This window comes from Mirounga leonina, unplaced genomic scaffold, assembly GCF_011800145.1.
Source record: "Mirounga leonina isolate KUSES-001 unplaced genomic scaffold, KU_Mleo_1.0 Mir_129, whole genome shotgun sequence".
Classification (NCBI taxonomy): Eukaryota; Metazoa; Chordata; class Mammalia; order Carnivora; family Phocidae; genus Mirounga; species Mirounga leonina.
Window position 1 is genome coordinate 49326115 of NW_023270323.1, and position 26597 is coordinate 49352711.

General features: G+C 36.5%; 1 protein-coding gene across 3 annotated transcripts in view; it reads right to left on the reverse strand.

Moving 5' to 3' along the window:
• Positions 1–26597, reverse strand: part of KLHL5 (kelch like family member 5) — an 82923-nt gene that overhangs the window by 29891 nt on the left and 26435 nt on the right. For all 3 annotated transcript variants that reach the window (XM_035005127.1, XM_035005125.1, XM_035005126.1), the window contains 5 exons: positions 21962–22144; positions 19206–19342; positions 18470–18666; positions 13317–13529; positions 1992–2178 (listed from right to left, as the gene is read on the reverse strand). In XM_035005127.1, coding sequence (XP_034861018.1) covers positions 1992–2178; positions 13317–13529; positions 18470–18666; positions 19206–19342; positions 21962–22104 — 877 coding nt within the window. In that variant the 5' untranslated portion in view covers positions 22105–22144. The remainder of the gene's footprint in view (positions 1–1991; positions 2179–13316; positions 13530–18469; positions 18667–19205; positions 19343–21961; positions 22145–26597) is intronic.

The window sequence follows — 26597 nt, forward strand, 5'->3', positions numbered from 1 at the left end:
CTGCCTATTTCTCCACGGCCTTCCTTATCTGCTTAAATGGGCCAGGGCTGGTGTCCATTCATGCTACTGAAAAATGCTGAATTTCAGTTCCAAGTCCTCAAGTCTGAGAGACATGGTCAGAGAAGACCTGAACACACATAGTTTGAGATGAAAGCTGAACGACAAATAGATCTTTCACACAAGTTGAAAATACGAGAATGAAAGCAACACAAGAGTACAAGCAACACAGAAATAACAAAGCCTTAAAAAAGAGAAGGAAAGAAGGAGAGGGAGAAGTGCTAGTAAGGACTACAAAGCTGAGCACCAGTTCCAGGCATATAGTAAATACTTAGTAAGTATTTGCAGAATGATTACCTGGACTGTGGCTCTCCAGAAATTTCAAATATTTATACTATGACTCTCATCAGCTATTTAACTTTACATATTTCTGTACCATTCAGTGATCAAGCCTATATTTGGAACTTAAGTATCTATAAATACATACTTAGCACCATATTATGTTATATGGGATAATATCTACATCTTTGTCACCATGAAGCTAAGAGTTAAATTACAATAAAACTCTCTTGATTAGCGCTCCTATTTTTATATCCATTAAGGACATCACATGGAAAAGAAATCTTTAGATGTGAATAATGCATTGAGGGCTTCAGTCCTACAAATAATTCAAGAGATGGCAAAGGACAACCTTCATTCATATGGCAAATATTTATTGATGCTGTCTACGTGCAAGGCACTCTTCTAGGCTCTGTGGGATTTATTGTTGAAAAAAGCAAGTTTCTTGCTTTCCAGAGCCTACCTGGGGGGAGGAAAGAAGTAGATAGATCAGGTGCTATGAAGAAACATAAGCAGAGGAATGAGATACAAAGAGGTACGCACAAGATTAGAAAGCGATAGACAGGTGATAACTGGCCAATGGGAATCTTTTTTGGTTAAACTGATGTTTGGGGATCTGAGTGAATAATTTCTGCTAGCCATTCCAACATCAGGGCACAGAACATTCCAGTGAGAGGGGACAGCTAATGTAATATCCCCGATGTGGGATAATGTTTGGCTTGTTACATGAACAAGGAGGCCACTGGGGCTGTAACAGAAAGAGTGAGGGGAGAAGTAGAATGAGTTGAGCTCAGAGATGTAGTCCCAAGTCAGAGAGGTGCTGTCAGGGATGGAAGGCTATTAGTACTAGTAATTCAGAGAGAAGGGAGATCAATGTATACTGAGAGATAACACAGAAAGCTTCTAGCACACTACCTGGCACTGAGGAGGAACTATAGATGGTGTTTTATTACTATTATTGTTGTTAGTAGTAACAACTGTTGCAAGAACAATACAAAGAATTCCCAGAGACCCTTGGCCCAGATTTTCCAAATGTGGATGTTTTACATTTGCTTTCGATGTATGTGGTATGTATACTTTTCTCCCCTCCGAACTGTTTAAGATTAAGTTGTAGAAATGATGCCCTTGTATCCTAAATACTTCAGTGTATCTTTCTCAAAACAAGAAACCCTGTTACGAAACCACAAAACAATCTTCAAAATCTGGAAGTTAACATTTATACAGTGCTGTTATCTAATCTACAGACTTTATTTTGGATCTTATTGTTTGTTCCTATTATGTCCCTTACAGCAGAAGAAATTCAAGCTGATGCACTGCCCTGTCTTTATTTGTATCAGTGTGGACTCATGAATACTTATTGATTTAATAAATGATAATCTTTTATCATTATTTATTTTGGTGTTGAAATTATCCCAGATTTGGACAGTGGTGGTGCCTACAAACGGCCTCTTCTGTCCCTTGAACTGTCTCCATTATTCTTTGAGCACTTCCTTACTTTCTGGCACTATAAGATGTTCTGCGACTACCTGGTATTTTTCCAGTCCTGGAACCAGCCATTTCTCTAAAGAGCTTTTTGGCCATGTGTGTTACTAATTAAAATTCCTTCCCTCCCTCTGCCCTGTTTCCCCCCCCCCCGCCAAAAGATTATTTAATACCTTTTGTTGAATCCATTCCTCCAACTGCAAATAATGTTCCAACCGTTGACTTTCTAGGTTTTGTCCGAGGGCTTTGTAACATGGGTCGTCTCTCTGGTAATAAATGGTACTTCATTGCTTCCATAATAAGTTTCTGACATTCTATATCATCCCGAAAAAGTGCATTATTTTCCATGTCTGCCAGGAACTAGAAAAGAATAGTGAGTATGTATGCTGAATGAGCAAGAAAATAGTAATTAAAAGAAGACATAGTTTACAAATGGAAAGCGTCTCATTTAAAAAAAAAAATCCAAGTCTGGACACCTATTTTTAACTAAAATATGCAATATTTACAAGATTTACATTTTAAATTTCATTGAAAAATATAAACTGAAGAGGATCAGTGGTATACTCTGAAACCTGAAATAGTGCTTATCTCTGGGGAGTAGAGAAATGGTGCTTCTTGAATGATCTTTTTTACTGCTTTTCTATATCGTCTAGATTTTCTACAATAAGTCATTTTTACTTTTTAAATTAGAAATGATTTTAATTGAAAAAGAGTAATTATAAATAAAAGTTGACTAATTAGACTGCATTTACCTGACCTATCTAAACAGAGCTCAAAGAACAACAGCAGGGGTGCCTGGGTGACTCAGTGGTTAAGCATCTGACTCTTGATTTTGGCTCAGGTCATGATCACAACAGAGTCATGAGATCAAGCTTTGAGATGGGCTCTGTGCTGGGCGGGGAGTCTGCTTGAGATTCTCTCTCCCCCTTTCCGCCTGCCCCTCCCCACCTCTAAAAAATAAAAAAACAACAACAGCAAAAACTTACCAGTTTCTTAAGGGGCAAAGAACTCTAAATGATGATTATCCTGAAAGAATTTAAATCCCTTGTGCTTCACTGAATCCGATTTTTAAAATTTATATAATTTTATGCAAAAGTATAGATATGGTTTCATCCTGCCTTTTAAAAAGTTATTTTCTTGTCTTACCAGATAAAGGGCTAGTATCCAAAATCTATAAAGAACTTATCAAACTCAACACCCAAAGAACAAATAATCCAATCAAGAAATGGGCAGAAGACATGAACAGACATTTCTCCACAGAAGACATACAAATGGCCAACAAACACATGAAAAAATGCTCAACACCACTTGGTATCAGAGGGAAGTACAAATCAAAACCACAATAAGATACCACCTCACACTGGTCAGAATGGCTAAAATTAACAAGTCAGGAAATAACAGATGTTGGCGAAGATGCAGAGAAAGGGGAACCCTCCTACACTGTTGGTGGGAATGCAAGCTGGTGCAGCCAGTCTGGAAAACTGTATGGAGGTTCCTCAAAAAGTTGAAAATAGAGCTACCCTATGACCCAGCTATTGCACTACTAGGTATTTACCCCAAAGATACAAATGTAGTGACCCAAAGGAGCACCTGCACCCCAATGTTTATAGCAGCAATGTCCACAATAGCCAAACTATGGAAAGAGCCCAGATGTCCATCAACAGATGAATGGATAAAGAAGATATGGCATATACATACAATGGAATATTACTCAGTCATCAAAAAAAAAAAGAAATCTTGCCATTTGCCACGATGTGGATGGAACTAGAGGGTATTATGCTAAGTGAAATAAGTCATCAGAGAAAGACAATTATCATATGATCTCGCTCATATGTAGAATATAAGAAACAAGACAGAGAATCATAGGGGAAGGGAGGGAAAAATAAAACAAGACAAAATCAGAGAGGGGGACAAACCATAAGAGACTCTTAATCATAGGAAACAAACTGAAGGTTGCTGGAGGGGAGTGGAGTGGGGGGATGGGGTAACTGGGTGATGGACATTAAGGAGGGCACATGATGTAATGAGCACTGGGTATTATATAAGACTGATGAATCACTGAACTCCGAAACTAATAATATATTATGTTAAATAAAAAATACAAAAAAAAAAAAGAATTTCTTTTCCTTTTGTGCTTGTTTCTCCATCCACCTCCCTACCTCTTTTTGCTGTATTTCTTTTATTCAGGTTATTGATCCATGTGAAATTAATTTATAAATAGAGTATGAGCTGAGGAATATTTTAATTTCCTTCAAGGTAGATGGCCAATTCTGTACCAGCACCATTTATTAAACAATCTCCTCCATTTCCAAGTGAATTGAACTTTGGTTATATATCGTATTCTTATAAATACATCTCAGGATACAGAAGACCTGTTTTCTGACTATTCTTTTCCATTGACCTTTTTGTCTATTCCTATTCTAATACCACATTTTTTAGTGTCTTGATAGCATATTCTGATTTTTAAAAAGATTTTATTTATTTGTCAGAGAGTGAGCGAGTGCACGTGTACAAGCAGGGGGTGCAGCCGGCAGAGGGAGAAGCAGGCTCCCCTCTGACAGGGAGCCCGATGTGGGACTGGATCCCAGGATCCTGGGATCATGACCTGAGCTGAAGGCAGATGCTTAACCATCTGAGCCAGCCAGGCATCCCAGCATATTCTGATTTTTTTATAGAAATCTATCCTGACTGTTCATTTTCATAGTCTTCTTGGCTATTTTTGAGGCTTTGCTTTCCATATAAGCTAAAGATAAATTTATCTAATTCCCTTTCACCAACTTGATCCTGTTGGAATGCTAATATGAACTGCATTAAATTATTTATTAATTTCGGAATTTATATTTTTATGATATTACGTCTTTCTTTTCAGGAAGCCTTTCCATTTATATACCTTTCTTCATATAGGTTATATGCCTTTCTTTTATTAAATAAACATATTTAATATACATATTACACATTTTATTATTTTTATTGCTATTGGGAATGGATTTTTAAATTTTCATTTTGCCCATATTTTGGAGAGAAAAATCTTTTGATTATTGTATACCTATAATCTACTATTTTACCACATTCCTTTATAAAACTATAGTTATTAGGCATACAATCATAATCACCACAAAAGAGGGATATAGTTGACATCTCTTTCTAATGTGTATGCCAATTACTTCATTTTTATTTTATTTTTTATTTTATTATTAGAACTGCTAAAACATTCAAAGCAATGGTTAAATAATCAGGGTGATACAGAGTACCCATTTCTGGTTTGAATTGATATGGTTTTAGTGTTTGACTAGGATGAAAGTTGCTATAGCAATTAGTAATCCATCTTTATTGTATTTGGGCTCTTTTCTTTTCTCCCTATTTTACTTCAGAGTTTTAAAACTAAGAATGGTTCCTACATTTTTTCCAAACGCCTTTTATACATCTAGTGATATGATCATATGGCTTTTTCTCTTTTAAGTTACTGATATAATAATTATCTTGACAGATTTCCTGATAATCATTCTTACATTCCTGGAAAAAATATTCCCAGTCATAGTGTATCATTCTTTTGATATACTGCAGGATCATATTTGATAATATAAGGTATATTTTACATATCATATAATTCACCATTTGAAGTATACAATTCAGTGGTTTTTAGCAAATTTGCCAAGTTGTGCAACCATTACCATAAACAGCTTTGGAACATTTTCATCACCCCACCTAGATCTCACGTGCAGTTTGCTGTTTAATCTGTGTTCCCATCTCCTGTCCCATGTGCTTATCTGTCTCTATAGATTTGCGTTTTTTTTTTTTTGATGTTTGATATAAAGTCATATAATATGTGGTCTCTTGTGTCTTGCTCTTTTCCTTTAGTGTGTTTTTGAGGTTCATCTATGCATGTATCAGTACATCATTTCTTTTATTAAAACATTTTTTAATGTTTTTTTTTTTTTAAATGCAGGTATTCTATTTTTTTTTTCAAAGATTTCATTTATTTACTTGTCAGAGAGAGCGAGCAGCAGGCAGAGGGAGAAGCAGACTCCCCACTCAGCAGCGAGCCCGACGCGGGACTCGATCCCAGGACCCTGGGATCACGACCCGAGTTGAAGGCAGACGCTTAACCGACTGAGCCACCCAGGCGCCCAAAGCAGTTTTTTATTGTAGTTGGCACACAAGGTTACATTAGTTTCAGGTGCACAACATAGTGATTCAACAACTGTATATTATGCTAGGCTCACCTCAAGTGTATGCACACCATCTATCACTGTACAACACTATTACAATACCATTCACTATATTCCCTGTTATAGCTTTTATACCCATGACTTATTTATTCCATACTGGAAGCCTGTCTCTCTCCCTCCTCTTCATCCATTTTGCCAATTCCCCACCCCCACTGCTCTAGCAACCATCAGTTTGTTCTCTGTATTTATGGCTCTGTTTCTTGCTTGGTTTGTTTTTAGATTCCACATAAGAGTTAAATCAATGGTATTTGTCTTTCTCTGTCTGACTTCTTTCACTTAGCACATAATACCTTCTAGGCCTATCCATGTTGGCACAGATGACAAGATCTCATCCATTATTTTTTTAATTATTATTATGTTATGTTAATCACCATACATTACAACATTAGTTTTTGATGTAGTGTTCCATGATTCATTGTTTTCGTACAACACCCAGTGCTCCATGGAGAATGTGCCCTCTTTAATACCCATCGCTGGGCTAACCCAACCCCCACCCCCCTCCCCTCTAGATCTCATCCATTTTTATGGCTGAATAATATTTCTGTGTGTGTGTGTGTGTGTATACCACATATTCTTTATCCACTCATCTATTGATGGACACACGGGTTGCGTCCTTATCTTAGCTATTGTAAGTAATGCTGCAATAAACACAGGGGTGTATGTATCTTTTTGAATAAGTGTTGTTTTCTTTGGGTAAATATCCAGCAGTGGAATTATTAGATCATATGGTATTTCTATTTTTAATGTTTTGAAGAACCTCCATACTGTTTTCCACAGTGGCTATGCCAATTTATATTCCCACAAACAGTGCATGAGGGTTCCTTACTACTTCATTTCTTTTTATTGCTAAATAATATTCCATTTATGGATGTACCACATTTTGTCTATCTGTTCACAGTTGATGGATACAGATTATTTCCAGTTTTTGGCTGTTACAAATAAAGCTGCTAAGAACATTTGCATGCAGGTCTTTATGCCAATAAATGTTTTCATTTCTCTTGGGTAGATACCTAGAAATAGAATTGCTGGGTCATATGGTAAATACATGTTAACTTTTTAAGAAACTGCCAAACTGTTTTCCAAGTAGCTGCATCATTTTGTGTTACCACCAGCAATATATGAGGTTCCTGTTCCTCCACATTCTCCCTAACAATTGTTACTACCTCCTTTTTTTTTTTTTTTAAAGATTTTATTTATTTATTTATTTGACAGAGAGAGACACAGAGAGAGAGGGAACACAAGCAGGGAGAGTGGGAGAGGGAGAAGCAGGCTTCCCGCTGAGCAGGGAGCCCGATGTGGGGCTCGATCCCAGGACCCTGGGATCATGACCTGAGCCGAAAGGCAGATGCTTAACAAATGAGCTACCCAGGTGCCCCGTTACTACCTCCTTTTATTTTAGCCATTTGAATGGGTGGGGAATGCAGTTTTACTTTGGAAATGCAAATGAGGAATAATGTTGAGAATATGTTCATATTTTGATAATGGAAGAGTTTCTAACAAAAGTCACTATAAAAAAAAGTCTGTGGCATTTGGAAACTGAGAACAGCATGCTAACAGCAAAAAAGCCAAATTAAGACATAAGTCTTAGGGCCTATGCCAGAGTATAAATTATGGTATTAATTATTCTGTATTTTTTCTAGCACACAAGATATAGTTATACTTGCTACAGATACTATTACCGAATATGCACCGAGCTGGCTCATTCAGATTGATCTTAATGTTTATATTACTTCTGTTATATATAATTACTTTAGTCCTTTGTAAATAGAAATAAATGTGAAAAATTGTAGGAAGTAAAGTCTTGGGAGACTTAATAGTTACTGCAATTTGAAGTAAAATATATTCTTTTTTTAAAGATTTTATTTATTTATTTGAGAGAGAGAGAGAGATTGAGAGAACAAGTGGGAGGAGGAGCAGAGGGAGAAGCAGACTCCCCCCCACCAAGTTGAGCAGGGAGCCCCATATGGGACTCAATCCCAGGACCCTGGGATCATGACCTGAGCCAAAGGCAGACGCTTAACTGACTGAGCCACCCAGGTGTCCTGAAGTAAAAAATATTCTTAAACATGCTAAGAGTCTCTATATGTTATGAATAAATGAGATTAATCATATTTAAGTTGAGAGATGAGAGTAATAGAAGGGAATATAAAGCCATTAATCCGTGTATCAGATTAATCAAATGGGAAGTAGCAGAAATCACTTGAAAAATCATTCAGAAGGCAATGAAAGAGAACTAAAAATTACAGACTCTTGAATACTCTGCATTTTAGATGAACACTATGTGCCTTCTCTGCCATTAGATAATGACAAATTACTTAAATGAAGGCATTTAGAAAAAAGACGAAACATTTTCAATGTGTACATTTTTATCTTCACTCACATACTTGATCTCCATATGACTATTTCTCTAAAACTGCCCCCTCCAATACTAAAGTAAAAAGTAGAATGTGAATGATTTCTGAATTCTATAGGCTTTAAAAATGTTTTGGTATCAAAAACACGTAAACTCAAAGAATGGTAAAGGTAAATACTGGCTCATTTTATATTTTTGACTTTCAGTAGAAAACAGTAATGAAAATTGAGAACAGAAGAGTGAAGACCAAGATACTTATAACACAACTAACCATTGGGACCTTTAAGAATTTAGGTGTCAAAATATTTTAAATAATGTACATCTGTCCTAGTATTCCTATTCACATTGTTTAAAATTTGATCATACAGAAAAGCTTATAATGCATTCAAAGGTAAAACAAAAAACCGCAAACATGTATCCTCTGGATTATTCAGAGTTAAAAAAAAGTCACCACAACCAACCACACTAAATGATCAGTTGGTAGAGGATTATAATTACATATATTATTTCTTAGGTCATTTTAAGGATCTACACTACAATATACACTATAATAAAATTACTGCATATGTAAATTTCATCCCTTCTAGCTAGACCGAATACTGTTTCATATTAACAGAGTAGGGTAAAAGTTCCTGAGGAAGGAACTATTTCACAAAAGTGGATGCTTTTTAAAAATTTTATTTATTGTTTTTAAAAATTTTATTTATTTTAATTCCAGTATTGTTAACATACAGTGTTATGTTAGTTTCAGGTGTACAATATAGTGATCTGACAACTCTATAGATTACTCAGTGCTCATCATAATAAGTGTATTCTTAATCCCCTTCACCTCTTTACAAAAGTACATTCTTTAGGTAACTGGACCTGATGGCCATTTAATATTAGTCATTTGTTATTATCTGATACTCTTTGGACAATTTAAATAATTGTCATACTGTCCTACCTTTTACAGTAAAACGTACAGAATACAACCCAACGTTTTCTTGATGATTTTAGAGTCTACTTCCAAACTTCATCACTTGATAACTATCATTTTGCAAACTTGCCTTTCACTTTTAACAAGGAAAGCAAAAAAAACACCCCTACTGGTATCTCTAAGCATCACAATAGTGCAACATGGTATTATCCTTGCAGGAAAACAAACATGGCTCAGAGAGATGAAGTAACTCGTTTGAATCATACAGGGCAATGCGGTTTCCATCAGTCACCACTACTCATCTGCTAAGATCTGGTTCCCAAACTTGAGTGTGCCTCAAACCCACTTGCAGGCAAATGAAAGCACAATCTGCTGGGCCCCACCACCAGAGTCTCAGACGCTGGAGCTGTAGAATGGGGCCAATAATTTGCATTTTAAACAACTTCCCAGGCGGTGCTGATCCTAGAGCTGGGGGCCACACTTTGAGAATCAATGGGCTAATCCAGTGGATCTTCTGTCCTTAACTGTCTCCTCTGTAATAGCCGATGCTGTTAAAATTTCCTCCTCCTTAACATGGAATCTCTTTTTAATAGCACTTGAGTTATTTAGGCAGGTTTAGGAACTACCACCATATACTACTATTTCTGAGGGTTCCACCCCTAGTGCCCTTGTGTTCTCCTTGGCCAAGTCATTCTCTTCCTTTTGGCTACGACAACCTAAATAAGAAATTTTCAAAACTTCTTCCTAGGCTCCAAGAGGACTAAAGATACCAAGAAGCTCTGGGAACGTGATTCTTCCATTTTCTTCCCACCTTGAAATCAGCTCTTCCTCCTGTATTCTTTGCCTTAATGGACAGCGCCTTTCTTAATCTCATTGCACAAATCAGAATCATTCTGGATCCCTCTTTCTTTTTTTTTTTTTTTTAAAGATTTTATTTATTTGACAGAGAGAGAGACAGCGAGAGCAGGAACACAAGCAGGGGGAGTGGGAGAGGGAGAAGCAGGCTTCCTGCCGAGCAGGGAGCCCGATGTGGGACTCGATCCCAGGACCCTGGGATCATGACCTGAGCTGAAGTCAGACGCTTAACAACTGAGCCACCCAGGCGCCCTGGATCCCTCTTTCTTTGGTACCCCGCACCTTTCAATCGGTCATTAAGTTGTATCAGTTCTACTTCCTAAATAGCTCTTGAGCCTGGTAATTTCTCTACCTGCTCTGCCCGAGAGCACCTAATTCACTTGTCTGAGTCCCATAGTCTTCCTAATGGATTTCTACTTTGATCGCTCCAATCCAATCTCCACAATGCAGTTAGAGGATCTTCCTAAATAAAATGATAATTATGCCATTCCCTGCTTAAAATTCTTTAGTGCTTCCTCACTGCTTTGGGGATAAAATGCAAACTCCCTGGCATCACTAGAGATTCTTTGTCTCTCCATACTGCCCTTTTATGTCTGCACTCGAGCCATGTGAGCTCTCTTCAAATTCCAGAGCATGACACATTTGCTCATGACACCATAACTAGGTATAATCCCCTATCTCTCCTGGGCTATCATGCCCCCTCTGCGGGGTAACTACTCAGGATGTAGACCGAGTGACACTTGAGAAAGTTCTCCCAGATTCCCCACCATCAGCCCGGGCAGGCTACTCCAGTTACTTTCATAATGCCATGTTCATATACCTGTCATTGCCTTCCTCTCATTATATTGTAGTCACAAATTTATTTTATTTATTTATTTTTTTACATATTTATTTTTTAATCTATTTCTTCCTCCACGTGATATATCTCCCCTGACCCAGCAGTTTTACACATAGTATGTTCAGGGGGCTGACTGGTTCAGTGAAAAAGGCACAGAACTTAACTTGGGTTCAAGTTCTCCCTCTGTCTCTTATTAGCTCTATGATGTTAGCCAAGTAGCAAAGGCAAATAAAACTACACTGCAGAAGGACAGAAATTTATGCAATCGTTTTATAATCTTGAGCATATGGTTTTCCTTTTTTGGTCTGTTACTTCATTTGTACAATAGGTGTCAGGCTAAATGATTGCCTTTCAACTCTAAGATCTTATGGTTATGATTATCAGCAGTACCCTGGATAACAGAAGTGTTAAACGTCTCTCGGAATCATGCAAACATAGTATCATAAATATTTGAAACTGCAGGACTGAAGTCAATCGTCAGGTTACTTAATCGCACAGATTCTTTTCAAAGTCTACTAGGATTTTTCACATTTTATTTTCTTTAACCTAGAAAAGGATAAGAAAAATAACTTCTGCTAAGTACCAGTAAAATGTAACTTTCTTCTTTAAATCTGATTTCAAGGGAAACGTTTTACAACGTTATTTTTCCTGAATTGGCATCAATTCGTGCAGTTTCATGTCTATGAATTCACATAACATGCTACCTCTGAAGAGGACGTCTTTCTTATAAAGCATCAGCACTACTTCTTGTCTCTATAAGGTTGAGAGCGAACAATAGCTTCTGCTAACAACCACTGGAAATAATACAAAATGCTCAAGATAAATACAAATAAGATAAAATTTATGGCACTTGAACAACAAACATCTGCCCTCGAGCAGTCACAGCTCATTCTTTCTTCACTTTCAAGGCCTCTTTCTCTATTCAAGCCTTCCAGCTAAGCAGCAGAGGAAATTATTGTACATTAAGTCTCCTTTATGTTCCAAGACCCTCAGTGGATGCCTGAAACCGCAAATAGTACCGAACCCTACATATATTATGTTTTTTTTCTATACATACACACCTATGATCAAGTTTATATTTAAAAGTTAGGCACAGTAAGAGAACAGCAACTAATAACATAGGACAATTAAACTGTAATAAAAGTTATGTGAATGTGGTCTTTCTCGCGCTTTCCTTCCTCTTGTGATGATGAGATAATAAGACGCCTACATGATGAGATGAAGTGAGGTGAGTGACGCAGGCCCTGTGAGGTGTGGAAGGATATTGCTGCCCTTCCGACAAGAGATCAGGAGGACCATGTGCTTCCTGACCACAGCTGACCGCGGGTAACTGACACCGGGGAAGGCAAAACGGCAGATAAGGAGGGACTGCTGTACCTCCCAGTTAGAACTGTACAAGGGGGAAACTACGCGTGCCAATGTGTTCCGACTGATTGCCTTGAATACACTAACTAGACAGCTCTCAATTCTAAAAGAATGCTGATAATTCTACCATGATTATTTGTAGCACATTTGATGTTACAGAGCACTTTTCTCATCTTTATAATAATCCTGTGAGATAGTCAAAGAGGATGTCATCTCCACCTGACAGATTAAAAGACTGGGGTGTGTGTATATGCCAAGACACAGAGTTTTAAGATGTCAGAGCAGGAACTCTTACCATGCCTCAGTTTATGTATCACCAGAATCCAGCATTTAGTGGATACTTAATAAACACAAAGCAAATGAATTAATCTAAATTTCTGGCTCCTGGTATTCACTGCTACTTTCATCCGCAGCTTTACTAATTCTTCAATAGCTAGAATAGGTTTGTAAACTGAGTCAAATAAAATTATTAACCCCGAAGCAACAATGTTATTTAATTAATGCAATTTAGGTAGTGAGAACTTCTGGGTTGAAAACACAAGCAGAAATTTTTTTTAGCTAAGTATCTTTTCACCTACACATTTCATCAAATATGTAAAATAACCTTGTCGGATAGAAGAGCCAAAGGAAAAAAATCTATATTCACGTAATTTTAACATGATTAGCATAAAAATCAATACCCAAATGTTGTTGAAATTAGGATACGGGGGCGCCTGGGTGGCTCAGTTGGTTAAGCGACTGCCTTCGGCTCAGGTCATGATCCTGGAGTCCCTGGATCAAGTCCTGCATCGGGCTCCCTGCTCGGCAGGGAGTCTGCTTCTCCCTCTGACCCTCTCCCCTCTCATGCTCTCTCTCACTCTCTCTCTCTCAAATAAATAAATAAAATCTTAAAAAAAAAAAAGAAATTAGGATACGGATTTTAAATAATCAAAAACAGTTTACCTGTGGTGCAAGAAGAGGTAGCCTAATATAAGCCAAAAGTTTACTGAGATCTTTCCGTCTCTGTTCTAGATCATGACGGACCCAAGTAAGAAGTGCATTCAGTATTGTCTCCTCGTTAGGAATGTTCATGTCATCACTTGCCAAAAGCTTTGCGATTTCACTGGCTGGTAATAATACAAATTCCTGGTTTCGAATTACTTCCATGAAATGTTCCTAGAGGGGAAAAAGCAGCACATCAACAATATTGTTCCTTCTGTGCATCAGTTTAAGAGAAAATAAACACATTTGAATTAGATGCCAAAACACAGTTTATACTTGAGACCTTCCTTACCATAGCATTACTGTTTATTAGGAAAGAAACACAGTATAAAATAACATTTAAATTGCCATTATGTTGTGCCGCTGTAAGTCTCCATATCAGAATTAAATTTTACCATTTTGTACATTTTATTTTATTTTTTTTAAGAGATTTGTTTATTTGAGAGAGAGAGAACATGTGAGTGGGGGTGGGGCGAGGGGCAGAGGGAGAGAGAGAGAGAAATCCTCAAGCGGACTCCCCGATGAGCACAGAGCCTGATGTGGGGCTCGATACCAGGACCCTGAGATCATAACCTGAGCTGAAATTGAGAACTGGCTGCTTAACTGAGCTACTCAGGTGCCTCCACCATTTGGTACACTTTAAAAATGGACCTGGGATTTTTAGGTTTTGCTTTACTCAAGTTAGGGAATAGTTCTGGCAAGTCTTTCGAGAGTTAGAGGGTAGAAAAAATGAATTAGACTCTGAGATGCAGGATAGTCTAACATCCAAGTTAGGTTACATTTGTGGTTGCTGAAGACTTTGGCTTAACAGTGCAGCCAGATACCCGGGTGAGCCGTGAAATTATTTCTCTTACCCAGAAATGGCTGTCAGTCAGGCTGGCTGGATTTCCCAAGACCGTTCTGTACCACGGAAGTCTTCTCAGACTTCTGGGAAGACTACATCCTTATGGCTATCCTGGCTCTGATTGGCCTTCAAGAGTGTTTTAATGTAATTCATAAGACCACCCAGGATTTTAGGTCTGTTTTAAAACTTTGAATGGGTTAGCCTGGTGATGGGTATTAAAGAGGGCACGTACTGCATGGAGCACTGGGTGTTATACGCAAACAATGACTCATGGAACACTACATCAAAAACTAACGATGTAATGTATGGTGATTAACATAACGTAATTAAAAAAAAGAAAAAAAAAAACAACTTCGAATCTGATACATGTATGAAGTTCTTTTGGTCTCAAAGAAAAAGAGCCAAAGCAAAAGCACTGACATAGAATGAGTGCACTGGGACTCCAGGACCTTGGACTGAAGATAATTCAGTTGCAGCCACATACTAGAATCAGGCTCCTTATTTGAAATGGGAGACAGAAATGACTTCAGCTGTGAGATAATGATCTTTAGTAGGGTATTATGCTAAACAGTCCAGAGAGATGGGAAATTTACTATCTGGTTTGCAAGGTTACAAGTCTTAATGCATTCACTGTTTACTCAGCTATAATATAAATGCAAATGCTGTGCATATTGTCCCTTAATGTTTTTCTTATACTTCCTACTGTGTTGTGGCTGTCTCAGCATACACGGTTTAAGTGAAATAGGTAGGGCCATTTAAATTAGAGCTAGAGATAAGGATTACCAGCAACTATCTTCTACATTAAAATGAGAATTATATGTTCCCTATAGCTTGCAGTAACCCAAATTAGGTACTGATCTAAAATATATCTTGGGTTGACATTCCTTCCTTAGAAATTCTTAACAGGAAACCATACATGAATAATTAACTAAATTCAATTGCTTCAATTCATCATGATGTGCTAAAGATGCCCAAATGTATCTATTTTAAATGACTGATTATCATTTTCAGAAATATATTTTAATAAAACCTCGATGTTGGCTTCAAGCAAACTGTTCTACTCAATTGTATACCGACACTATAAAACGATCTGGTAACACATTGCAAGAGCTATAAAAATGTTGAAGCTCTCAACCCAGTTATCCTACTAGCAGTTTAATCCTTAATAAATAATTCACAAGAGGAAAAAAAAAAAGCTGATGCTTCTCTAACGATGCTTCTCTATATTATTATTTATAATAGTACAAAATGGGAATTAGCCTAAAGGTCCAGCTATAGGGGGTTGTAACTCAATGGGCTATTAAGCAGGCATTAAAAATTTCAAAAACAAAGATCACATTGATACATGGAAATACATTTATTACATAATGTTAGGTAAGATTCTAAGAAATCAAAATAATACCCATTTCTAATTGCTCAAAGGTAGTGTATAGGACAATCAACATTTACACCATACTGACATAATAACTACTGCTTTACTTTCAAATGGTATTAATGGCATTATCAATGCAATGGTATTAACTCATCAAGTAGAAAAGGACGATTATATGTATTATTATTATTGATTGATTGATTTTCTATTTCAGAACCATGCCCATTCCATTCTAGTACAATTCATTTTAAGTGAAAATTGAGTCTCTCAACAACTTATGGAAAGACTACTGAACACAAGGTTAAACACAAAGTGCTTTTCAAAAGTATTTGGTTTTACAGTGGGTATTTTAGCAGAATTCAGTGTTTTTTCTAGGTCGAGAAACAAAATTCAAAAATTTAAAATTAAATGCTTATATTTATTTCACAAATCCATAATGCCATTAAATATTTGTAATGATACACCCAGCGTTAGTCAGACTTTTTGGTAGAGGTTAAAGGACTCATGCCAGGTCACAGTGAGTGTCAGAGTGAGAACAAGTTTCCAGATTACAAGAAGGAACTCCTCATCCTTTCCTACCTGTATTCATAGAGGATGAGTGAACATTCCAAGTACGTGCACCATTTACTGATTGTGACAACTGAATTGACTATGTGGCATTATGCTTACTTCGGATTTTAAATCTATTTTGTGTTGTTGTGATGAGCACCGGGTAACATATGGAATTGTTGAATCACTATATTGTACACCTGAAACTAATATAACACTGTATGTTAACTAACTGGCATTAAAATAAAAACTTAAAAAAAAATCTATTTTGTGATATAAAAAGCTATCATGCTACCAAATACTTGCTAGCATTATGCCCTTTCCCCATTTGGAATTAGTTTCCAAGCAAATGAAATTACTGAGGGATTTATTTAAATTGAAGACTGAATTTTGCTATACATTTTCATTGAGTTCCCATAGCAACAACTGAAATCAGACAATCTGCCTCTAAATGACTTATTGTTATTAGAATTAAATTTCACCTCGCTGTTGAAACTGAATAATGTCAAATAATAGCCTTGAGAAAAAAAAAAACCCAAAAAATGACCCAACTAATTGGCTGTGAAAATAGCTTTAAAAACATTGAGCTGAATCAATAATATTGTAGTAACTCTGTATGGTGACACAAAGTAACTACAATTCTCATGGTAAGCACTGCATAATGTATAGAATTGTTGAGTCACTATGTTGTACACCTGAAACTAAAATAACACTGCACGCCAACTTTAATTAAAAAAAAGAGCCAATTTAAGTTTAATTTATGTCTAAGCCATTATGTCTTAGCAGCCACTGTGCCTCTACTATAAACAACAGGAGTGACTTAAATGCATACAAGTGTTTTCATGTGAATCAAACTCCTTCCTAGGAAAGAGATATTACTTAAATGATGAACTGATTATGAAGAAAAGAAACCTGTTTTATTTTATTTATAGTCATCTTACTCCCAAAATTATTTGAACCTGAGGTTTAAGGTTAAAATGAGAAATCTGCAAGGGAAAGATAAAGATGGAGGTGGGGAAAAATCTTCCATGGGACTTAATTTAGAAGATGCCAGTTCTGTATAGTACTGCCTTGTCACACAATCTCTGTGACTAATTAACTGATAAACAAGAAACATTCCTGAGAAGTGATGATACCACAGGGGCGAATACAAATCATAAGGGCTGCACTTTTGTCTGAGTGCTTTTGTTCACTCACATCAATCCCTAATGTGTTGAATAGAGCAATGATGGTACAATGATGGTGACGATGATGAGGATATCATTTATTGACTGGGTATACTATGTGTCAATCACTATTTTCAGTGCTACACTCCTATTAACTCATTTAATCCTCATACCGAGCTTATGAAGTAGGTAGAATTATTCCTCCCAATAGCTGTAAACCCCTGTTCTTATCATTGTTCTAAAATCTCTATTTCTGTAGTGAAAGATTTCTAAAGTATTTGTCAATCCCTTCACAGACAAACCAACTCAGTGGAAGGATGGAGGAGAAGGTAGACAAAAACATCTTCTTCATGTTGATAAACTCAGTAATACGGATAACTAGCATAAGCGTGTGTGAATGTTCACATTCTTTCTTCTCTTAGGAGCTGTAGTGCCGTAACTGCAGGATACAAAGTAACAGTCTTCAATCTCTGCCCAGCTGTGAAGACCTAACTGCCACAGTGTGACAAGATGGTCATTCCTTAAAAATCCAAATATCCTCCCTTCCCCAAATGCCTGTACTATGAAGACTGGGGGGTGGGGGGGCCAGGTCCTAACAAAATGCCTTCAACATGCCCTTCTTTTCTTGCTGTCCTAGATCAGTCTGTATCCATTATCCTCTGATGTCTGAATGAGAACCTCCTCTGCGATTTATTTTGAGCACATAATTTGCTACAATTCATAAGATCTTTCTACACAGCTAAAAACGCTTCTTACATATAATCAGATTTACCTTTAATAAAAAGCCTCCCTTTCATCCTATCATCTGTACTGCACCAATATCCCCCACTCACGGTCACCAATTTCCATCCGTGAAAATTCATCCAAGTGCTACAAAGAAAAACACCGGGGAAATCCTGCTTTAAAAAGCAGCAGATCTGAAAATCTTGACTAGAACAGTCCTAGGCCACTGCTCTGCTTCTTAGTGACTGTAATAACTTCAGGCTTGACTCATAGATCCAGGAGAAATATTACTTGGTGTTTTCCCCTTATAACTCAATGAAAATATCATGCAGTAGACGGTGAACCTGAACCTCAGGACGTGTGGCAGAGCCAGGGGAAAACAGCACCATGGAGATAAACCTGCAACAAGAAGGAATGAGGTAAAGAGCATATGCCTTTCTGCTTCTCAGAAAATACATACCATGGTATAATTGTGAGCCACTTTATGCAAATCTGTACAACCCTGGGCATCAGCAAAAGAACGGATTCCAAGGCAGTTGGATGGGTGAAGCTGTTTCATTAAAAACTTACAGCAAGCTTCCACAACCTGTGAAAGCTGAAGGAGGCAAGCTGTAGACAGCAGGCACTCAATATTATCTTCTTTTAATTCAAGGCGGCCTTAATGATAAAAAGAAATTCCATTAACCATAGAACTATATTAACTTTAACTTATAAAACAGTGTTAACAGTAATAATTCTAAACAAGAGCTCTGTATATGAATTCTGGATGGTTTTAGACAGTCCAAAGAGAAAAAAAGTACTAACTATGAAAAAACCTTATTAGCTCTTTGTGACTTTTATTAAAATAAAAAACGAATGGCTTCTTTTCAGAATTTTTAAATGATGCTTTAATTAAGTAGCATATCTATTAAATACAACGCTCAAATTTTAAATGCAATAACTTAAAAACATTATATAATTCATCTAATTATTATATTAACATTTAAAAATACCAATCATAGGCTTAATTATGACCACCATTTTAAAGATTCTAATATAAAGATTTCAACCTTTTATAAAGGTATCACCAGCGGTGGTGATTCCAATAGCAGAATTCACGGTTAGCTGTGGCAGGCTTTCCTAAAAGCAGAAATCTGAAATCTCATAATGCACCATAATTTTAAGAGGTTTTAGATTTACATTTTCAGATTTATTACCTGTATATGCGTACTGAATCAAGGACCATAGTGAATTCGGTTCAACACCTTCCATTTTTATTTCTTCTTGTCTTGCTTCCCTGACATCATTAGTAAACATGGCAGCAAAATAGTCTGAGACCGAGGAGAGCACCAACCTGAGAACATATCAGAGGAAAAAAAAAAAAAAATCAGTGACCGCCTTAAGGTTGATGTTCATTAACAAACGCTGCTTCTCTCTCTCCTCTCTCTCTCTCCCTTTTTTTTTTTAATTTGTTACCCACAAAAAGTGCGTGGTACCGGGAAATGCATTTTAAGTTTGACAAATTGCTTTATGCTCTAGTTCTTTCCTTGGAATAATAAATTACCATTACTGAAAATTTTCTGCTGAGGTAAATGATTTACCCATTCATTATTCAAATATCACTTTATAACATCCAGACAAAAAGCTAAAGCCCACAGCATTAAACTGACTATATAAAAAAAGGAAAAAAAAATATAAAGGTTACTTTCTGTTTATCACTTTTGGAAATAACCTAAGTGTTTTTTTCTTTTAATTTAATTGTAGTAGTAGTAGATATATGGGAGAAATTTGAGAATGGTTTTAGCAGGTTGTTCTTAACTTTTGTGATTTATTATTATAATGTTCACATTTTATTACCAAATGATAATATTTTTGTTATAACACCACAAAACTATTTTTACAATAGTACAGTATTATATATTAGGTACATCTCTGACCAGATTTTTGATGGCCAGATATGAAAAAAAATAGGTTATAAATATATATTTTGAAATGTGCATTTTTTTTTTTATTTGACGTCTTGGAGATCTTTCCATGTCAGCACATTTATATAGATTCACTTTATTTATTTATTTATTTTAAGAAATAGAAACCGATAATCGTTGAAGCTCTCTCTGTGTTCCTCTCTACTTCCATTCTCCGCCCTCCTCGGGAGCACACTGCCGTGTCCTAGGTTTGCCAGGCTGCTCTCCGAAGTGCTGTGCCAATTTAGACCCCCCACCAGCACTGTGTGAGAGAGAACATTTTCCCACAACATTGTCAGATGTTAAAATTTTTCGCCATCTGCAAGGTGTTAAATGGCATCTCATTGTTGTTTTAATTTTCATTTCCCTGATTGCTAGCGAGACTGAAGATCTTTTTAAATGGTTATTGGCCATTCAGGTTTCTTCTGAGAATTGCCCATTTATTCATTTACTCATTAAAGACATTCACCCTAGTAAGGACAGGGCACTGTTCTAGGTACTTGAGCTATCATCAGTATAAATAAGAGACAAAAGATCCCTTCTCTAAGGGAGTCTTACATTCTAGAGGGGAGGGAGATGAATAATTAACAGCACAAATAAATTCTAGAGTACATTAAGAAAGGGAAGTGCTAAGGGGAAAAAGTAGGATAAGGGCAAATGAGGAATAGACAGGGGGTTTAAATAAGTGGTCTGACTGGAAAGTGGCGATTGGGCACAGACTTGAAGGAGGTGCAGGAATTAGTCATACAGGTATCTGGGAACAGCATTTGGGCAGAAGGAATGGTTTTAGCAGGTTTAGCAGGTTTTAGCCAATGCAAAAACCCAAAGGCAGGAGCAGCATGTCTGGCACATACAAGGACCACGTGGGCTGAGTGGCTCAAGCAGAGGGATCAAGGACAGAACATCAGATGGCAATGGCCATCACACGGCCCAGTGGGCTTTCATAACTTGTGACAGGAGTCACTGAAAAGTTAGATCACAGGAGTGACTGGATCTTAGTTCTATTTTAAAGGATCACTCGGGTAGCTGTGCAGCAAATAGAATGTAGGGGGAAAGAGTGAAAGCAGGGAGACCAGTTGGCAGTTTCTGGCACTGAGGGAGACGGTGAGTTTACACATAAATGGAAGAGAAGGTAATAAGCTCTGTGTTGGAAAAACAGAATTTCAGATGTCTCTGTGACATGCAGGTTGAGGTATCTTTTCCAGTAAACCCATGCTCATAACACGGACTTTTTGTCACAGTATCTAGTAGCATCTCAATAAATGTATGCCCATTGAATCATTGGAAACTAAGACCAAGCCCATTTTTCCCAATGATTTCACTTCCACTTTGGAACGTTTAAGAAAACCTTTGGGACGGAGTGTTAATTAGTTTTTAAAAGCATTAAAAAAACAAAACAAAACAAAAAAAAAACCTTTTGGGGTCATAATAGTGATTAACACAGAACAACTGAACACAGAATTATCAAAGGAAACATAATGAATTGTTCTTTATTAAACATCTCTCTTTTCTCATTTCAAAAAATAGTACTTCATTTGTGTTAAAAGTTTTTGTTCCCTAACATCACTGCTTTTCCTATTTTTTGGAGGTCAGCAAATAGAAGTTGGGATAGATGTCACTATTTTAAGACTCTTCAGTTTTTGCCATTTCATTCCACTAGCTTTTTTGCTTCTAAATACTCACAGCTCTAATTACTGTCGAGTTTACTTATTTAATAGGTAGAATTTAGGAGAAAAGCTGCTCGTAGTAGCTGAAATCTTTGCCAAACAATACTGACTGATCTGAGGCTAATGTGTTTTGTTTTTGTGTTTCTGCCGAGGGAAAGTGACCCTTTTGGGGTCATTTAATGTATAATAATTTCACATGCACTGTTTTCTTTGCAGAAATCCCATGAAAGATAGCCCCTCCCAAAAGCATATGGAATAGTTAGTTGGAACAAATTATCTCAACATACATAACAGATTAGTAAGGAAATACTTCTCACATACAGAGATTTAGAAAACAATTACCTATGAGCCGGAATTCTGCGATCACCAGCAACTAGAATTACATCACATAACTGTTTGTGTCTTAAATAGTTTTCCATCTTTTTAAATGTTTGCTCAGCATGATTAAGGGCTTGGAAAAATTCATCTGATGAACATGGCTCCATAGTATGGCAGGATGATAACGTCTCACTACTGTTGGAAGTCCTGACAAGAAAGAGAACACGCCTTTTGAAATATTACTATCACATTGAAAAGATCTTTTCTATGAAGTCCTTTAAAAACCTTTAAATGTAATAGAAGTCATCACTGCTACCAGTCAATAGTAACGTGTAGTCATTCATCATTTTTGTCTTTTAAATTCAATGATGGCTCAAATCATACGTCTTGTAAATACTGTGAGTGAATGTGACATCTGGTAGTTAATAACTATATATATTGTTTGCAGTGTCTGTTTTTGAGATCTTTTTGCCAGTCAACATAATTTCTCTCTTGAAAAAGAGCCAAGCTATATTCATAATGATAGTATATCTCTTAACATTATATTTAAGGGTATATGAGATCATTCTTTGAAAGCAGGAAGGCAATTAAACTATTTTAGAGACAAAAATCCAAGCCATCCTTTACTTAAAAATGGGTTACAGTCCACAGTTCATTTACAGGATAACTATTTGGAATATTAAACACAGTTGACCTTTGACCAACATGCGCTTGAATTTGGGGGTCCCCTTAATATGCAGATGTTTTACAATAAACATAATGCAGTATTAAAAATGTATTTTTTCTTCCTCATATTAGTCTTTATAACATTTTCTTTATTCTACCTTACTTTTTTGTAAGAATATAGTATATAATACATATAACATACAAAATGTGTTAATTGACTGTTTATGTTATTTGTAAGGTTTGCAGTCAAGAGCAGGCTATTACTAGTTAAGTTTGGGGGAGTCAAAAGTTATATGTGGATTTTTGAGCGTGGGGTCTGGTATCCCTAATTCCCGCATTGTTCAAGGGTCAACTGTACACGGTCATAAAAACAATGTTATAAATTATTCATTTGATTCTCTAGTCAGTCTTCAAAAGCCCAGATGACCTATAACTTATATTACAGATAAAAGAAATGTGATGACCTAACCTAGGTATCCAGAAATTATTTGCAATTTCCAAATTAGAATTTGAAAAGTATGAGTTCTTTGTTTTCTTATGATTTACTGATGGAAATGGTGAAAAAATGAAAAGGTTACTACTCGGAACTAAGTCCTAAGTCCACCCCTCCCTGCACCCCCCAGGATCACTTGTAATCAACATCCATTGGCTGTGCAATTAACTACCAACAATGCCATAACTTAGTTCTCCATTCTTGTCACATTTACTTTTAGGGATTATGATTCTGACAAATACTTTATTGATTCAATCCTCACTGTATCTTAAGACAATATTCTTAATATAAACATCTAATAACCTTCCCAAAAAAGAAAAAGTCACTGGATCTTTAGAGTCAAGAGAACTAAAGCCTAGGAGATTAGGTGCCTTGCCAAGAGTCCTACAGTTTGTTCATGACAGAGACAGGCCTGTCACAGAGATCACTATGTGCTCACCTTTAAAACCCTTTCTCTTTTTCTTTGGAGAATATACCTAGGCAGCATTTCCCAGACTCTCTCAAAGACAGGTGAGGTCTTATAATGGAAATGAACTACGTCACCTCCAGGCTAACGTGGCTAAGAGCAGGTGTTCCTTTCTCATGCTTTTTTTTTTTTTAATTACAAGCTTTTTTTTTTTTTAGGATTTTATTTATTTATTTGACAGAGAGAGACACAGCGAAGAGAGGGAACACAAGCGGGGGAGTGGGAGAAGGAGAAGCAGGCTTCCCACGGAGCAGGGAGCCCTATGTGGGGCTCGATCCCAGAACCCCAGGATTATGACTTGAGCCGAAGGCAGACGCTTAACCGACTGAGCCACCCAGGAGCCCCACGCTTTCTTTCTCAGCAGTGTCTCTACCTAAATTCTCCCAGCCCAATGCATTTTTAACGCATACAAATATGGGTCTTAAAAAATGTTCCTGGAGGATAACTGTCAATAATAATAATAATAGAAGCAAAATATATATTATCTAGAATGCATGTGTCATACACTATGAATATTATTGGTGTAATGACTTGGAAAATCCAGGAAAATATACTCAAATTTACATTTAAGATAATTATAAAAATATATTGAGTAATGTGTAATTATATGTTGCTTATATAAATGAACGAAATTAAAAATTATTTTAAAATCTAGGAGAAAACATAACATGAGCAATAACAGATGATGGTAACTTTGGTGAATAACAATTTGAAGATTTAAAACATTTTTTTTTTTTTAAAGATTTATTTATTTATTTATTTATTTATTTGACAGAGAGAGAGATAGCGAGAGCAGGAACACAAGCAGGGGGAGTGGGAGAGCGAGAAGCAGGCTTCCTGCCGAGCAGGGAGCCCGATGTGGGACTCGATCCCAGGACCCTGGGATCATGACCTGAGCCGAAGGCAGACGCTTAACGACTGAGCCACCCAGGCGCCCTAAAACATTTTTCAATAAAATGAAGTTTTATATTGTTAAAATACTAACAAATGATTATAAGAGTTTTACTGATCTAAGAATGAAAGAAAATTAGAACATTTAATTTTCATAAACCACAAATTCTTTTAAGAACAAGATTAAGTAAAGAAATCAAGTACTTCTTTCTTAGGGTTCCTATATATTGTATCACATTTTTAAAAAGATTTTATTTATTTGAGAGAGACAGCATGAGTGGGGGGGGGAGAGAAAGAAGCAGGCTCCCTGCTGAGCAGGGAGCCCTATGCAGGGCTTGATCCCAGGACCCTGGGATCATGACCTCAACGGACGGCTGACCTTTAACTGACTAAGCCACCCAGACACCCCTGTATCACATTTTTTACATTAAATTCTTAGTAATGGCAAGACAGTGAGTTAGTTGAATGTTTTTCAGTGATGAATTGCCATCATCCAAACATAAATGCTAATCAATGTTAACTTCTGAAAGAACAACAGAAATTTATAATATGATTATAAGGCTAGTTTTGATGTTGGTATATAAGCCCAATTAATAAATAGGCCATCTCTTTTCTTGTCAAGAACTTTCAGGGTGTTTGGTTCTTTAACTTCTGGAATGAATAAGAATAACCCAGGGAGCCTTTCAGCATCTGCGTTCAGAGCCTCATTCCCTAAGACTGATTCACTAGGTCTAATATTTAATTCAAATACTTTGAAACTCTTTGAAAGCCCTACAGGTGATTCGAACACGTGTTACAGGTTGAAAAGCAGTGGTGTGCACTTCAGGGAGAGACAGATAAATTATACAGATCATGTGATAAACTTACAGGTTCAAAACATTGCTTTACACAATAGATACTTTACTTCAAACGTGTCAACTGAATTTCTTTGCCTTTAAATGAACTAGTTGAACTTAATGGAATATTTGTTATTTTTAAAATGAGCATAAAGGTAAAACATCAAAATCATTTATACGTATGCATATTAACAAACAATAACTTATGTTTCTAAAATACATTTCAAACTTTGTAATTTGCTTTCAAGGCTTCCACTGCCATCACATGTTAAATAAACATATTATTTCAATGTGACAATTAATTTACTGAGATTTCTGGGTATAGAAATCACTTTCATCCACTGCTACAAATGAAGGATCATAAGGAATGCAGGCTTCTGATTTGTATCCTATGGAAAAGTGAAGCCACCCATTCACAAAAGGAGCATGAAAGAGGGAGAAACAGAGCTATTCGAAAGACTTGAAGAGCTGCACAGCTTTCTAACATATCTTGTTTTGTTTTTAAGAAATTTGGAGGTTTGCATATATAATTTTAATAATACAGAAATTTACTAAGAAAACTACTGCATCTCCATACAGTTATAGGATCTTGGCCATTAGAAAAATTATATACGGAATCTTTACATCTAGGAGGAACCTACACGTTTAATTCAATTCCCTTATTTTGAGATGAGAAAATCTGAGGCCCAAAATGGACAAAGTAATCAACCAAAGACACATAGGCAGCCAGTTACAAAGCCAGATCAGGAAGCATTCAGAGTGCTGGCAAACCACTCACAGAGAACTGGGAATTCTTGCCTACCTTTACTCTTAGGGCATCAGTGAGCTCAAGGACTAAGGGTATAAAAGGAGAATGATGCTACAATATGAATGAGGGTAATTTCACAGAAAGAAAAGATAACAGAATTAAGAATTTTAGACAAATGTCTACTGCTGTGTGGCTGCCTCTTTGCTGGGTATAAGAGAGCAAGAATCTTTTAGGTTTCCATGGGACAGAGATCACATCTCTATCCCTGGCTAATCAGACTGCTTTTAATACTATGACTCCGTGCAATTTACAATGCTAATATTTCCTAATTACTTCGTTTCTTATTATGTACTTTGGTTTGGAGAGTTGAACTGGAGAGGTATGGTGTAGTGATCAAGACCATTTTAGGAAAATTCTAGAGCTGTGCTGTCCAATACAATAGCCACTAGCCTCATGGTGCTATTTTAATTTAATTACAATTAAATTAAAAATTTAGTTCTTTAGTTAGAATAGTCATATTTCAAGTAGTTGATAACTTCAGGGGGATAATGACTGCCAAA